Source organism: Mobula birostris, chromosome 9 (genome assembly GCF_030028105.1).
Source record: "Mobula birostris isolate sMobBir1 chromosome 9, sMobBir1.hap1, whole genome shotgun sequence".
NCBI classification, from domain to species: domain Eukaryota; kingdom Metazoa; phylum Chordata; class Chondrichthyes; order Myliobatiformes; family Myliobatidae; genus Mobula; species Mobula birostris.
The window spans coordinates 34,123,534-34,140,136 of NC_092378.1; the positions used below are offsets into that span (position 1 = coordinate 34,123,534).

The 16,603-nt window shown below is 40.0% G+C and overlaps 1 protein-coding gene across 3 annotated transcripts in view; it reads left to right on the forward strand.

Annotated features, from left to right (window-relative positions):
- Nucleotides 1–16,603, forward strand: part of rad52 (RAD52 homolog, DNA repair protein) — a 44,964-nt gene that overhangs the window by 20,742 nt on the left and 7,619 nt on the right. For 2 of the 3 annotated variants that reach the window (XM_072269398.1, XM_072269399.1), the window contains exons 3-8: nt 1,573–1,666; nt 1,994–2,061; nt 2,207–2,325; nt 3,007–3,082; nt 11,178–11,374; nt 15,271–15,425. In XM_072269398.1, coding sequence (XP_072125499.1) covers nt 1,573–1,666; nt 1,994–2,061; nt 2,207–2,325; nt 3,007–3,082; nt 11,178–11,374; nt 15,271–15,425 — 709 coding nt within the window. The remainder of the gene's footprint in view (nt 1–1,572; nt 1,667–1,993; nt 2,062–2,206; nt 2,326–3,006; nt 3,083–11,177; nt 11,375–15,270; nt 15,426–16,603) is intronic. The other variant, XM_072269400.1, reaches the window with a different exon arrangement.

Genomic DNA, 16,603 nt, shown 5'->3' on the forward strand with positions numbered 1-16,603 from the left:
GGAGAAATGAAAATGCCCCTCATCTGACGGGCTAGTACTGTGGAACGTTTCAAAATGTGTCTTAAAAACCTAATTTTGAATTTGACCTACTTGTAGGATTACTTAATGCTTGTTGAAAATGATTACATTTATATAATTTGGTGCATTCAATTAAATTTTATTCTGTATAATGTCTTTCTTTACATATGATTTGTAATTCTGTCTTGTATTTTTATGACTATACTGATTTATCTTTACGATCTATGTAAAGCATTTTGAGCCGGCATCTTAATGTATGAAAGGTGCTATATAAATAGTATTATTACTGTTATTGTTCAGTACAACTGACCTTAGAAGTAAGAGGTAAATAGCTAAGTAGACCTTTAAATAGATCAGCTATAGTGAATAGATCACACAGTTCTCTGTGAATAGCCAATAATGTTTCTAAACTAGACAAATGTGATTATTTTAGCTATAAACGCTGATTGTTGTTTGACAGATGATGTCACTCTACATATCAGCATGCCAAATGTCTGAAGCATACTAGACTATGATGACTGGAAGTACTATTACGGATTTTTCTGAACTGAGCCATTTTCCCCATGTTACTGCATTTTCATGTTTTGCACTCAATTGTGTGGTACTGATAAATGCTGTTCCTTCAATTCAGCATCAGGCCTTTTTCATTTAAACCCATTTATCGATCAGCATCCTTCATCTCCTCACTATTTGAGATGTTTAAAAAATATATTTGCCTTAAGACATTGTGTACCTAAAACAATATGGGAAGTCCTGATTATCCTCCATAAGTTTTCAGTAAAGCCTCGACTAGAGCACAGTGTTCAATACTGAACTTCCCACTTAGAAAAGATGCCAAGGCATCTTTTAAGAGACTCTTGGATAGGTACATGCTGCTTAGAAAAATAGAGGGCTATGGGTAAACCTAGGTAATTTCTAATGTAAGTTCATGTTCGGCACAGCATTGTGGGCCAAAGGGCCTATATTGTGCTGTAGGTTTTCTATGTTTCTAAGATGTTATTTAGAATGACAAAATGACATTTTGCTTCAGTTATATTAGATATTGGAAAAGTGATCATCAGTTTGATATAAATGGTAAAGAATGAGAGGAGAATTGAAAGTTCTTTTTGCATGGATGATTGCAAAGATCGAGAACAAACAGAAGGAATGTTAGAATTGTATTCATTGCAAACCTTCAAAAAGCGTGTGCTTCACTAATTTGCAGTATTGAAGAGAAAAATGATTGAGTTGTAGTCAGATATGGATTGTTTGATTTATATTGTTCCTCTTGGCAACCAGAAACCCATTCTCTTCATAACATTACAACATATTTCCTGTTTGCATTTTCCATTTTTAGGTGCACAGCATTATGCCACTGTACCACATTCCTTTTGTCTATATGACCCTCGAAGGAATTATTCCTATTTTCAGCAGTATGAAACAACAGCCCATGTATCCCAAACTAAACCTTGTGGGACCAAGACAAAAATTCTTCATTTATGTGTGATTTTTCTGACTTCTATGCAAATTATTTCACAGTGTCACTAATACATATTCTACTTGCTACATTATCAGGTTTGCTACATTGAGGGTCACAGAGTTGTCAACCTAGCTAATGAACTTTTTGGATATAATGGGTGGTCCCATTCCATCACACAACAAAATGTTGGTGAGTAAGACTAGTTTAGTTGTGGCTACTGTCAAAGTAAATATTTGGGAGCTGAGGCATTATTGTTTTCAGGAAGTTGTTCATACCAGAGTTATGGATGTATATTATTTCTCAGAAGAAGTGTAGAATGGGTTATCTAACTAAGGTTCAAATCTAATTCCAGTTTGCTAGATGTGACATCACAAACCAGCTTCACCAGGAAATGCAGTATCCAGTAAATATTTTGATTATTGTAACATAACAATTAAACCAAATTGATGGTTTAATGGATGTAACTAGAAATCCATGCCTGGTTTTGATTTAATTTAGTTGTATGTTTTCTTTCAGATTTTGTGGATCTCATTAATGGAAAATTTTATGTGGGTGTCAGTGCATTTGTAAAGGTCCAACTCAAGGTATAAATGGTTCTTGTCAAAATGCTGGTCTGTCTGTGACATGAACAAGATAATTAATACTGGTACTAATTTTGGTTTTAATTGTATTGGGTGTAATTCTGTAAATATTACACGCATTTTAATAGTGTGATGCCTCGATTTTCAGGACGGATGTTTCCATGAAGATGTTGGTTATGGAGTGAGTGAGGGACTAAAATCCAAGGCAATGTCCCTGGAGAAGGCCAGGAAAGAAGCAGTTACTGACGGATTAAAGCGATCTCTGAAGTATTTATCAAAATTTATCAAATGCTTTTTTAAATTTTGTGTAGCAGAAGTAGAAAAATCCTGGCAACTAATATTTATGTTATGTTTAAAGTAAAGTTACTGTTGTCCATGAGGACAACTGACGACCAGAGAAGGCAGATGTGATGAAATTAGCAATAAAAGCTGTCAGAGGAAGTAAGTGTTTGATCAAAAACTGGTGAATCATGATTCAGTGACATTGGATAAATACACTTTGCCCTAGGAAACAGGCTTAATTGTCCAAATGTTAACTAGAATATTGAATTAATGAATTATTAGATTTTAAACATGGCGAATGGGTCTAGCTTATTGGTCAGCGTGGATGATTAGTTCCTGTGCTGAAGCTCATAAATTATTAAGTATCAAATCATGAATGGGAAAACTGAGAGTCAGGAATGGATGTTCAACGTCTAACATTTAACACCTGTTTAAAATATTGTAATTTCTGAACATAATTCCTGTACTTGAAGCTTATTGGCCTATTTGTTGTTTTATTGGGTTACTTTATTATTAACCTTTGCTGTTGGCCGATTGTAAAATTGACTGCAGAGTAATGATCAGTTGAAAAATAAGCACAGTAATTCAATAGAAATTTGGCAGTTCAGGTAGCTGGCCTAGTGGTAGTAGTAGCAATGTGTAACTGCATTAAATTTTTAATTTCAGATCCTTTGGTAATGCCTTGGGTAATTGTATTCTGGATAAAGAGTATCTGCGAATGGTTAATAAACTACCTCGGCAGGTGAGGATTTATTTGAGACATCTATAATAAGAGAACTGCTGCATGGAAATACAGAACTTTTACTGAGATAATGCACAAATGGGCTCGAACTGACCACCACTTGGGTTATCTGTACGTGCTGCTGGTATTCATTTTCACTTGTGTGGCAAGTGTGAAGTGTCTGCCCAAAGCCATACAAATCCAAAATGTAGCAAAACATAGCACCATCGTGTTGTGGAAAGCTGCCCGTGAATAATTGGAAGCAGCTGACGACTGACTAAGATCTATCTCCAGATTAAACAAGTGAAGGCATTAAAACAAGCTCATTTAATACAAGGAGTGCCACACACGAGGTATCGGATGTGGGAGGCCCTGGAGTCTCCAAGCCTCCCGGACGTCTACATCTGCGCCAAGTGCATCGAGATGCAGCTCCTAAGGGACCGTGTTACGGAACTGGAGCTGCAGCTCGATGACCTTCGTCTGGTCAGGGAGAGTGAGGAGTTGATAGAGAGGAGTTACAGGCAGGTGGTCACACCGGGGCCACGGGAGGCAGACAAGTGGGTCACAGTTAAGAGGGGGAAGGGGAAGAGTCAGGTAATAGAGAGTACCCCAGTAGCTGTGCCCCTTAACAATAGGTACTCCTGTTTGAGTACTGCTGGGGGGGACAGCTTACCTGGGGGAAGCGACAGCGGCCATGCCTCTGGCACAGAGTCTGGCCCTGTAGCTCAGAAGGGTAGGGCAAGGAAGAGGAGGTCAGTTGTGATATGGGACTCGATAGTAAGGGGATCAGATAGGCCATCCTGTGGATGCAGTCCAGAGACCCAGATGGTAGTTTGCCTCCTTGGTGCCAGGGTCCGGGATATTTCTGATCGTGTTCAAGATATCCTGAAGTGGGAGGGTGAGGAGCCAGAGGTCGTGGTACATATAGGTACCAATGACATAGGTAGGAAAAGGGAAGAGGTCCTGAAAGGAGAATATAGGGAGCTAGGAAGGGACTTGAGAAAAAGGACCGCAAAGGTAGTAATCTCGGGATTACTGCCTGTGCCACGCGACAGTGAGAGTAGGAATGCGATATGGTGGAGGATAAATGCGTGGCTGAGGGATTGGAGCAGGGGGCAGAGATTCAAGTTTTTGGATCATTGGGACCTCTTTTGGCGCAGGCGTGACCTGTACAAAAAGGACGGGTTACACTTGAATCCTAGGGGGACCAATATCCTGGTAGGGAGATTAGCGAGGGCTACTGAGGTGACTTTAAACTAGAATGGTTGGGGGGTGGGAATCAAATTAAAGAGGCTAGGCGAGAGGAGGTTAGTTCACAACAGGGGGATGAGAACGAGTGCAGAGAGACAGAGGGGTGTAAAGTGAGGGTAGAAGCAAAAAGTAGTAAGGAGAAAAGTAAAAGTGGCAGGCCGACAAATCCAGGGCAAGCATCAAAAAGGGCCACTTTTCAATATAATTGTATAAGGGCTAAGAGAGTTGTAAAAGAGCGCCTGAAGGCTTTGTGTGTCAATGCAAAGAGCATTCGTAACAAGGTGGATGAATTGAAAGTTCAATGACTCCAGGGTGACCAAGGATGGGAGCTCAACGTTCAGGGATATTCAATATTCAGGAGGGATAGACATGAAAGAAAAGGAGGTGGGGTGGCGTTGCTGGTTAAAGAAGAGATTAACACAATAGAAAGGAAGGACATAAGCCGGGAAGATGTGGAATCGATATGGGTAGAGCTGCGTAACACTAAGGGGCAGAAGACGCTGGTGGGAGTTGTGTACAGGCCACCTAACAGTAGTAATGAGGTCGGAGATGGTATTAAACAGGAAATTAGAAATGTGTGCAATAAAGGAACAGCAGTTATAATGGGTGACTTCAATCTACATGTAGATTGGGTGAATCAAATTGGTAAAGGTTCTGAGGAAGAGGATTTCTTGGAATGTATGCGGGATGGCTTTTTGAACCAACATGTCGAGGAACCAACTAGAGAGCAGGCTATTCTGGACTGAGTTTTGAGCAATGAGGAAGGGTTAATTAGCAATCTTGTCGTGAGAGGTCCCTTGGGTAAGAGTGACCATAATATGGTGGAATTCTTCATTAAGATGGAGAGTGACATAGTTAATTCAGAAACAAAGGTTCTGAACTTAAAGAGGGGTAACTTTGAAGGTATGAGACGTGAATTAGCTAAGATAGACTGGCAAATGACACTTAAAGGATTGACGGTGGATATGCAATGGCAAGCATTTAAAGATTGCATGGATGAACTACAACAATTGTTCATCCCAGTTTGGCAAAAGAATAAATCAAGGAAGGTAGTGCACCCGTGGCTGACAAGAGAAATTAGAGATAGTATCTATTCCAAAGAAGAAGCATACAAATTAGCCAGAAAAAGTGCCTCACCTGAGGACTGGGAGAAATTCAGAGTTCAGCAGAGGAGGACAAAGGGCTTAATTAGGAAGGGGAAAAAAGATTATGAGAGAAAACTGGCAGGGAACATAAAAACTGACTGTAAAAGCTTTTATAGATATGTTAGAAGGAAAAGACTGGTAAAGACAAATGAAGGTCCCCTACAGACAGAAACAGGTGAATTGATTATGGGGAGCAAGGACATGGCAGACCAATTGAATAATTACTTTGGTTCTGTCTTCACTAAGGAGGACATAAATAATCTTCCAGAAATAGTAGGGGACAGAGGGTCCAGTGAGATGGAAGAACTGAGGGAAATACATAGAAACATAGAAAATAGGTGCAGGAGTAGGCCATTCGGCCCTTCGAGCCTGCACCGCCATTTGTTAGTAGGGAAGTGGTGTTAGGTAAATTGAAGGGATTAAAGGCAGATAAATCCCCAGGGCCAGATGGTCTGCATCCCAGAGTGCTTAAGGAAGTAGCCCAAGAAATAGTGGATGCATTAGTGATAATTTTTCAAAACTAGTTAGATTCTGGACTAGTTCCTGAGGATTGGAGGGTGGCTAATGTAACCCCACTTTTTAAAAAAGGAGGGAGAGAGAAACCGGGGAATTATAGACCGGTTAGCCTAACGTCGGTGGTGGGGAAACTGCTGGAGTCAGTTATCAAAGATGTGATAACAGCACATTTGGAAAGCGGTGAAATCATCGGACAAAGTCAGCATGGATTTGTGAAGGGAAAATCATGTCTGACGAATCTCATAGAATTTTTTGAGGATGTAACTAGTAGAGTGGATAGGGGAGAACCAGTGGATGTGGTATATTTGGATTTTCAAAAGGCTTTTGACAAGGTCCCACACAGGAGATTAGTGTGCAAACTTAAAGCACATGGTATTGGGGGTATGGTATTGATGTGGATAGAGAATTGGTTAGCAGACAGGAAGCAAAGAGTGGGAATAAACGGGACCTTTTCAGAATGGCAGGCAGTGAATAGTGGGGTACCGCAAGGCTCAGTGCTGGGACCCCAGTTGTTTACAATATATATTAATGACTTGGATAAGGGAATTAAATGCAGCATCTCCAAGTTTGCGGATGACACGAAGCTGGGTGGCAGTGTTAACTGTGAGGAGGATGCTTAGAGGAGGCAGAGTGACTTGGATAGGTTGGGTGAGTGGGCAAATTCATGGCAGATGCAATTTAATGTGGATAAATGTGAAGTTATCCACTTTGATGGCAAAAATAGGAAAACAGATTATTATCTGAATGGTGGCCGATTAGGAAAAGGGGAGGTGCAACGAGACCTGGGTGTCATTATACACCAGTCATTGAAAGTGGGCATGCAGGTACAGCAGGCGGTGAAAAAGGTGAATGGTATGCTGGCATTTATAGCGAGAGGATTCGAGTACAGGAGCAGGGAGGTACTACTGCAGTTGTACAAGGCCTTGGTGAGACCACACCTGGAGTATTGTGTGCAATTTTGGTCCCCTAATCTGAGGAAAGACATCCTTGCCATAGAGGGAGTACAAAGAAGGTTCACCAGATTGATTCCTGGGATGGCAGGACTTTTATATGAAGAAAGACTGGATGAACTGGGCTTGTACTCGTTGGAATTTAGAAGATTGAGGGGGGATCTGATTGAAACGTATAAAATCCTAAAGGGATTGGACAGGCTAGATGCAGGAAGATTGTTCCTGATGTTGGGGAAGTCCAGAATGAGGGGTCACAGTTTGAGGATAAAGGGGAAGCCTTTTAGGACCGAGATTAGGAAAAACTTCTTCACACAGAGAGTGGTGAATCTGTGGAATTCTCTGCCACAGGAAACAGTTGAGGCCAGTTCACTGGCTATATTTAAGAGGAAGTTAGATATGGCCCTTGTGGCTATGGGGATCAGGGGGTATGGAGGGAAGGCTGGTGCAGGGTTCTGAGTTGGATGATCAGCCATGATCATAATAAATGGTGGTGCAGGCTCGAAGGCCGAATGGCCTACTCCTGCACTTATTTTCTATGTTTCTATGCTTAACAAACTAAAACCCTGCGATGTTACAGAAAAGATACTGACATTGAGCATTGGCTGACAGGCAGGAGGCAATGAGTGGGAATAAAAGGGGCCTTTGGTTGGCTGCCAGTGACTAGTGGTGTTCCTCAGGGACTGCTACTTTTCACATTGTTTATCATTGATTTAGATAATGGAATTGAAGGCTTTGTGGCAAAGTTTGTGGATGATACGAAGATAGCTGGAGGGGTAGGTCGTGTTGAGGAAGTAATGCGATTGCAGCAGGACTTGGACAAATTGGAAGAATGCGCACAGAAGTAGCAGATGGAATACTGTTGGGAAATGTATGCTAATGCATTTTGGTAAAAGGAATAATAGTGCAATTATCTACATGGGGAAAAGGTTCAAACATCAGAGGTTTAGGGGGTCTTAGGAGTCCTCAAGCAAGATTCCCAGAAGGTTAATTTGCAGGTTGAGTTTGTGGTAAAGAAGGCAAATGCAATGTTGGCATTTATTTCAAGAGGGATAGAATGTAAAAGCAAGGAGACGAGGAGATAATGCTAAGGCTTTATAAGACACTAGTCAAGCTGCACTTGGAGTATTATCAACAGTTTTGGGCCCCATATCTCAGAAAGGATGTGTTGTCATTAGAGAGAGTCCAGAGGAGGTTTACAAGAATGATTCCAGGAATTAAGGGATTAACATATGAGGAGACTTTGGCAGCTTTGGCCCTGTACTCACCTGAATTTAGAAGAATGTGGGGAATCTCATTGAAACCTACCAAATGTTGAAAGGATTAGATAAGGTGGATATGGAGAAGATGTTTCCTATGGTGAGAGTATCCAGAACTAGAGGGCACAGCCTCACAATTGAGGGGTGACCTTTTAGAACAGAGGTAAGGAGGAATTTTTTTAGCCAGAGAGTAGTGAATCTGAGGAATGCTCTGCCACAGACTGCGGTGGAGGCCAAGTCCGTGGGTACATTTAAGTCAGAAGTTGATAGTTTCCTGATTGGTCAGGGCATGAAAGGATATGGCAAGAAGGCAGGTGTTTGGGATTGAGTGGGATCCGGGATCAGCCATGATGGAATGGCAGAGCAGACTCAATGGGCTGAATGGCCTAATTCTGCTCCTGTCTTATGGTCTAAGTGTTAATTAATGTATGCCATACAGCCACTTCACTCCATTAGTCTAACCTGGCACAAGTTCATTTGGCGGATTCTCCAATCAAACAACAAAGAGAATTGCAACAGATTTATTTTCTGCTTCCAGACTCCAAAGTCAAAAGTTAGTCAGCGAATCACCGAGAAGTTTGAGGGTTCAGCATCACCCAGGATGTTCAGTTCCACATAGAGCCACTAGCATTCACCAGCAAACACTGGCAAATGTTATTTGAATGTTCTAAACCATGAACCAATAAAACATAACTGATTAAGTCTCCATTGTTCAGTTTTCTTGTTAATCTCCTGTCCTAGCAGACAGAATAAATCTTGGATAAGCCGAACGTGTAGAATATTTAGGTGCTAGATATATAATTCAGGGCTAGGGTTCTGTTCCAACATCATGGCTTACTTGAACCTTCCCATGAGTCCAGAGATCAAGTCAGTGTACGTTAGTCTCTTCCATATAATACCATACCTCAGACTAATTAAATAAGCACTATAAACACAGACTCAATCTATATAGCAGGTCATTTTCAGTTTTCGTTAAACTTAAGTTGCTAATAGTTTTGGTTGGGGTTATATTTTAAATAATATTACTTTATTTGTGTTCGCCACTAATTTTTTTTTAACATCTTTAGGATCAGCTTTTGTAAGTGCACCCTCTTTGCGATAACTCTTCTCCCCTTCTGAAACATACCAGATAGGATAAATTGTTTTTGTTTGCCATTCACCTTTGCTGTGAAATATTGGTTGAAATTTGATCTCTGTCCTGGATTGGGATGACTTGCCTGTAGTTTCTAATATCCAAGGCAAGCATTAATTGTTCTTGCCTAAAGACCATTGAGAAAGTGGTAGGGTACTGCTTTCAACTACTGCAGACGGTCTGGTAAAGGTCAGAGTTTTGCATCCAGTGATACAGTGGTGGGCTGGCAATATAATCCCAAGTAAGGATGGTATGCAGCTTAGAGAGGAACCAGTAGTGGTGGTGCTCCCATGCCCTCATGGCCCTTGTTCCTCTTGGTGGCGGAGGCAAGGACAGCTGCTGCCCAACAAACTGAGCTTTGTGTAGAGTTTGAGATCATGATCTTTAAATACTATTTTCCTCAACCTCCCAAAATCTATGCTAGTGCACTGATGGTATGGTAAATTCCAAAAATGCTGCAAGTACCAGGAAGTCAGCCTGCATTGATGGGAAGAGAAGCAGGGTTTCTCCCTTCCTCCACCCACCCTCTAGAGGAACAAGCTTCCGTTTTGCTTCGTTTTATCTCCTCAGTTCTGATGGAAGGTCTTAACTGAAATAGTTTTATTTTAATGTGGTTTGATGAAGGATCATCAGCCAAAAACATTGACACTTTTTTTCTCCATAGATGTGGCTGAACTTGCTAGTTTTTCCAGCATTTTCTGTTTTTATGTATGTTCAACATATTTGTATTTATTTTCACTTAATGGTAAATTTCCTTCACTGCAATGTGGATTCTAAGATTGAGGTTTTCCAGGTCCTGTTATGGACCTTTATTGTTGGAGGGCAGTGTTGTGCAGTGGGAGCAGGTCGGTCAAACTCTTTTGTAATGTTATATATAAGATGCATGTTTCATTGAATGGGATGTCACTGACTTTGAGCCTGGCCACCAGGTGCATACAAGCATGTTAACTGGATTGTAGCTCAGTTAGTTAAGAAAAGGTGATTAGTTTCTGAGTGAAGCAAGTGTTGTTTAAACTGTTTCCCAATAATCATGTAGGTCATTGGTGCCTCATCTGGAAGCTAGCCTTGCTTAGCTCCAGTCGTCTGTACTGAGTTTGGATTTGTAACTGGTCAAGATCTTGCTTCAAGTGTCTCAAATGCAAAGAGAATGCTGCACGGTCCCCCTCAATTTGATGGTCTAAGGGAAGTTGGAAAAGACTGGTACAGCAATTAGTACTACTCCCTGCATTTCTGTTGAATTGGTTGTGCAGTGAAGATAGATAGATATACTTTATTGATCCCGAGGGAAATTGAGTTTCGTTACAGCCGCACCAACAAGAATTGGTTGTGCAGTGAAGATCATGTACAATATCCTTCTAGCTGGAGAAAATCAACACAGAATCAGAGACCACTAGCAGGAGGAGTATGAGGAGGATCCTACTGATGACTTTCCCTGTGTCTGACAGCAGGGATACCTCTCCTGAGATAGCACATTCTGATTTTGTCTCCTTTATGCAGATATTTATCCTTTGGTTGACTAAGTACCAATTTAAAAAAAAAAAAAAAAAGACCTCAGGAGACCATTAAAACATGGCTGGCAAGTTGGCATTGCAAAGGAATCTTTTCTGTGGTTCGTGAGTAACCTTCTAAGCAACGACCATGCTATGGGGTTTTCTCAGTCCTACGAGGTTGTTCATCAACTGCTATGAGAGTTCAGTTGAACAATTTAAGGCTATCTATGTCAAATACCGTCTTTCAAATGTACAAATGTACAATGATAGTAAATATCTTGGCATCTCAAAAAAAACAATTATTCAGTGGCCAATAGATCAGATTCATTGACCAAACACAAGTTTTGTACAAATATTTTTATTTTATTTTTTTAAGCAAACAGATTTTCAGTTCGCTGATGCTAAAAGAAATGATGATGAACCCATGGTTCAGAAAGCCAGGTACAACAGCTTATTACAGGCTCATCTCAAGCCTCTACCTGCACCAACTTCATGTCTTCCCAACAAAGATATTAAAAGAGAAACGGCAGACAGGAAGGAAGATGTGGCAGAAGAGAATTACAGACTTTCCCGGTTGGTAAATTTCAAGCACTTGAGTGTGAGAATGGCATTAAGGCTCTACTAATTATCAGACTATAAAAGTATCTAATTATAGATTGCCATGCTTAAACTTTGCATCCTGTCACCTTTGATGATGCCTCAGATATGATCCAGAGATCATTGTCTGTGGAGTTAAGTGTGCTTATTTAATGATAATATATTTACAGTGCTTTTCTAAGTAAATGTGAAAAGTATTTAGATTGTACTGATAGAGCATTAATTTTGTCCCTGATTTTAGTATCTAGTTAATACAGCAATGGGAAATTTGTGCCAATTAAAAATATATTTAATATTTTCAAATTATCTTGACTTTCAGTGGACACCAGAGATACTTGGAAAGTCCTAACCAATGACTAAGCAATCATTTGTTGCACCATTCCTTCCAGTGTAAGATGATAAGAGCCCGTAATAATGTAAAAAAAAACAAGAAAGAGAATAGCAAAATTTAAAGTGTTATATTGGGAATCGAGAAATAGGCCAATCAATAAACCAATATTTTGTATATTTTCATTACTGTAGCTGTTACACTTCATTCTGCATTTGTATTATTTTACCTTGTTCTACCTGAGTGCACAGAGTAATGATATGATCTGTTTGACAGTATGCAAGCCAAGTTTTCCACTGCATTTTTGCTTTTAGTACATGTGCCAATAATAAACCAATTCCAATTGCAAACAAACAGAGCTGAATGGAGGGGTCTGAATGATCCAATTATATTAAGAAACTTGAAATCATTAATACAGGTGTCCCCGGCTTTTCGAACGTTCCCTTTACGAAACCTCACTGTTACGAAAGACCTACATTAGTACCCTGTATTCGCTTTCAGAACGTGTTTTCACTGTTACGAAAAAAAAGCACGCGCCCCGAGCAGCTGCTCTCCCCCGGATTCGGAACGGCATTGCTTTAACACGTGCCTGTGAGCAGCTGTTTGCAAGATGAGTTCTGAGGTATCAGAAAAGCCTGAAAGAGCTCGTAAATTTTACACTTAGCGTAAAACTAGACATAATTAAGCGTTTTGATCGTGGTGAATGAAGTAAGGACAACATGAGTTTGGCTTGTGGAAGCTGACGAACATGATGTTGAAGAGGTTTTGGCATCCCATCACCAAGAACTGACAGATGAAGAGCTGATGCAATTGGAAGAAAAAAGGATAACAATCGAAACCGAATGAGTAATGATAAAGTACAACTTTAATTTTGAAAGGGTACGTCGGTTTAGGAGATATTTGCAGGATGGTTTGAGTCCTTACAAAGAACTGTGTTATAGAAAAATGCGCGAGGCTCGGCAGTCAAGCAAGCCTTCCACATCAGCCACAGCAGATGACGAGCCTCGACCTTCGACATCGAGGCAGGCAGAGATAGAAGAAGATGAGCTGCCTGCTCTAATGGAAACAGACGACGAGATGACACCCCAACCCCCAGGCCACGGACAGATACTGATTCGCAGAGAATGCAACGGTAGCTGGGAGACACACAGCACATCTTTAAGAAAAAAGCCGAAATAAACATGCTAATTAATTAGGTGCCACCGACACATGGTCGGCCCAGATCAGAGATGATGCAATCGGAAAGCGGCACTGATCTGGGCCAACAATTACGTGTCGGGCGGCACCTAAGTAATTAACATGTTTATTTCGGTTTTTTCTTAAAGATGTGCTGTGTACCTCCCGGCTACCTCTGCATTCCTGCATGTTTCGCGGCTATGTATCGCTAGGCGGCCTGGAGAGCGGGGGCCACTGCCCCACCCAAGGAAATGTACAAAATATTTTCTAAAAATTAGAGCTTGCAGGTAATCACAGATAAATGAAGGAAAAATGGGAAATGCTTAGCAGATCAATCAATTTGCAGCCTAATATTAGGATCAGTTCTGGTCCTTGATCTATTAATAATTTATATTAGATGGAAAGACAAAGTACAGTATATTCATTTGTCATTCAACCATTCACATGTATACAGCTAAACAAAACAGTATTCCTCCAGGATCAAGGTGCAAAGAGTCTAAAAGTGGATAAATCCAGAACCCTGATCTTTCCTATAGTGTTCAGAGAAGCAGGGATGGAAAAATGATCCATTAATTTCAAGTTTCCTTGTATTACAGGAATAGCTGTTAAAGTAGAAACATTGATTAAGAAAGGAGAAAGTGATAGGCCAGATAATTAAAGATCAGTTGGCAATGGTGACAATGTATTGAAGTAAATTGTGAGGGGTGGGAAAACTTTTCACATAAACTCAGGTTAATCATGGATTTGTGAAAAAATTGCCATGACAAATCAAGAGATAGGAAGTGCAATTAACATAAGTAATGTCTGTCTGTTTGTGCATTAATAAATCCAAAGGGCTCATTGAGGATTTCACTTTTAATTTCATTCTATTTGTTATCTTTGACTATACAGTGGATTCCAGTTAATTGGAACTAATTGGGACCAGTACATTTTGGCCCAAATTAAGCAGCTGACCCAATTAGCCAAAATTTCATGGAAATAGTTAAAAGGTATATAAAAGACAAACTACTGTTTAACTAAGTAACAAATTATGTATTTAAATAAAGTGCAGAACAAATTAGAACAATCTATACTACTACCACTACAGTACTATAAAACTGTATTGGCTCCTGACAGTTATCAATGGAGGAATTCATCCAGTGTACACTGCCATACTCTCTTGACTGTAAGTGAACAAAGACAGACTCCAGCGGATTGAGCCGATGGACCTTCCATTGGTCTCAACGGTCAAGAGGGCAGTCTCTGCAAGCGTCGTGGAACGTGTAGAGCAGGACAAGACACAGAAGACTCTGTCTTGCCACTGGATCCAGATGGGAATTGGGAAGAGAGAGTGAGGTTGACGCTGCACAACCCTCCCTCACTTAAATCCAAATCATGCGCTAGTCTCGACACCATCAAATGGTGTCGCGGTCCTTATCAACATCAACGATGGACGAACACAAAGTGAACAAAGTCAGCACAGACACCAGATGCAGATAATGGACTGCCTTCATTGCTATCCTGCATGAAGTAGTATCATAATCCAACAATAAATTTCCTGGCCGCCTACGTAATTACTGGCTCTTGTTTTTGAGCTGTTCCCTGTTGTCCATTGCACAACACCCATTCTTCTCTCAGTTTATCTTGCTGATGTATCGTGCATGTAATTGTAGACTTGTGCACTCCATTTATCTGCCAGCCAGCGAAGAGTAGTGTTAGGTGACTGGCTTTTAACTTGGTCCAATAAGGTAATTTTTTTTCAGCTGTTGTCAAATCTTTTAGTGGCATCTTGGCAAGGGTGTGAATTTTTAAAGTCAAAATTATAAAAAATTATCAAAATCACTGCTTTTTGAATCTGCATCCGTCAGTCCAAATACATAAAGTAGCCTGAGTACGTGAAACTGACGCTATTTTAAAAACTATTTGCTGTAAGCATGGTGTAGTGTCTAACGGCCACATGAGTACTGGCACAGACTCCTGTCTCAATTAAGCAGCATAGTGTCCCAAGTCAATGGAGTCCCGGCTATTTTCTCGAATCATTTTTGTTCTTTTAAGAGTTGTCCCAAATAAACAGCTGCCCGAATTAACTGGAATCCATTATATTTAAGTTTGTTTATCAGAGGGAGAAATATATTTTCTAAATACTCAGATGTCAGATTTAGGATATACTGAGGTTATATAGTGAGGAAATTTTTTCTTATAAGTGTATGTTGTACTGAACTGGCATTAAGATAGTGTTAAATCTATTCTAAATGCAATTAACCTGCTCTTTCTCACAACAGGCCCATTAAATGGTGGTGGGGGGGGTATATTTGGTCCTTGAATTGATAGTAAGAAGGAGCAGTTTATGAAGAAATTAATTGCATTGCATGGCTGTCTGTTTACGTAGCAGTACAGATTACAATGTTGATCTGGACCTCACACACCAACGGAAACTTCGACAGAAGCAACTTCAACAACAGTTCAGAGAGCAGATGGCAAAGAATCTCAAACCACAGCCACAAGAAACTGTTAGCTGTGTTGCCCAAGCAAATAATTACACAGGTACCTGAAACTGCTTATACAAGATGAGCAGTTGTCTGATCATCAGAAGCTGCTTTAACTTTATTTTTAATTGACATCCCTCAAAATTTCCATGTTAATGCACATAGTAACTACCTCTAATTTGATTTATAGATTAGAAATTGTGCAAGTAGTTTTTAAAATTAAATTATTTTAAATCCAATTGAACTTGGAAAAAGGATGCAAAAGTATTAAGCTGCGTAATAATCCTGCAAGTGAAACAAGTTTAATGATGTCAATTATGGTATGATTTTAATAATGTGAATTTGTCTAATACTCAGATAGTGAGTGTTAGAAGGTAGAAGTGAACCTAACTAATACTGACAGAAAGGAACAGGCAAACTAAATTGTATATGATCAATAATGGGCTGGTGCTGTATAAGTATAAATGAAAACTGCTGATTAGCTTTAAAAAGGACAAATGGGTTATCAATGTCCTTTACAGAAGGATATTTCCCACTTTTACCTGATGTGAGTTCATATTGTTCTATTAACATGTGAATATACTGCAAGAAATTCAATCCCTATATGTATTGTAGTGCCCATTGTGTTAACTAGACTTTTGAAATTTACTTCCATTAAATCATCTAGTATAGAAAGGATGTCCTTTGAGCTGGAAAAGGAGCAGAAAGGGTTTGCAAGAATATGTTGCCACAACTAGAGGGCTTGAGTTAAAAGGATGGACTAGATAGGCCAGAGCATTTTTTTCCCTGAAGTGTAGGAGGTTGAACTGTGAACTTACAGAGATGCATAAAATCATGGAAGATATTCTTTTTACTATGGCAGGAAACCTAAAATGAGAGGATATAGGTTTAAGAGGAGAAGGACAAGGTTTAATCATGACCTGAGGAAACCTAATTGTATAGGTGCTAGTGGGTAGTGAGCAGAGGAAGCTGTATAAGTTTCATTTGGCACTGGAGGACTCTGTGATGAGTCCTTTGATATAGCTCAAGTGTCCTGGGACTGGCATTATTTTAAGCAGAAAGCTGTATTGCAGCATGTGCTCAGGACAAGCTCGGGCAGACATATATGGATCTCAGTGGAAGATGTATCACATAATCTACTTGATCTCCAGTAGGATTTTTAATCTTTGTATTCTACATTATCAAAATTGTAAAGAAAGGCATACTTGGATTAACAACTGCTTTTTAATTTATATA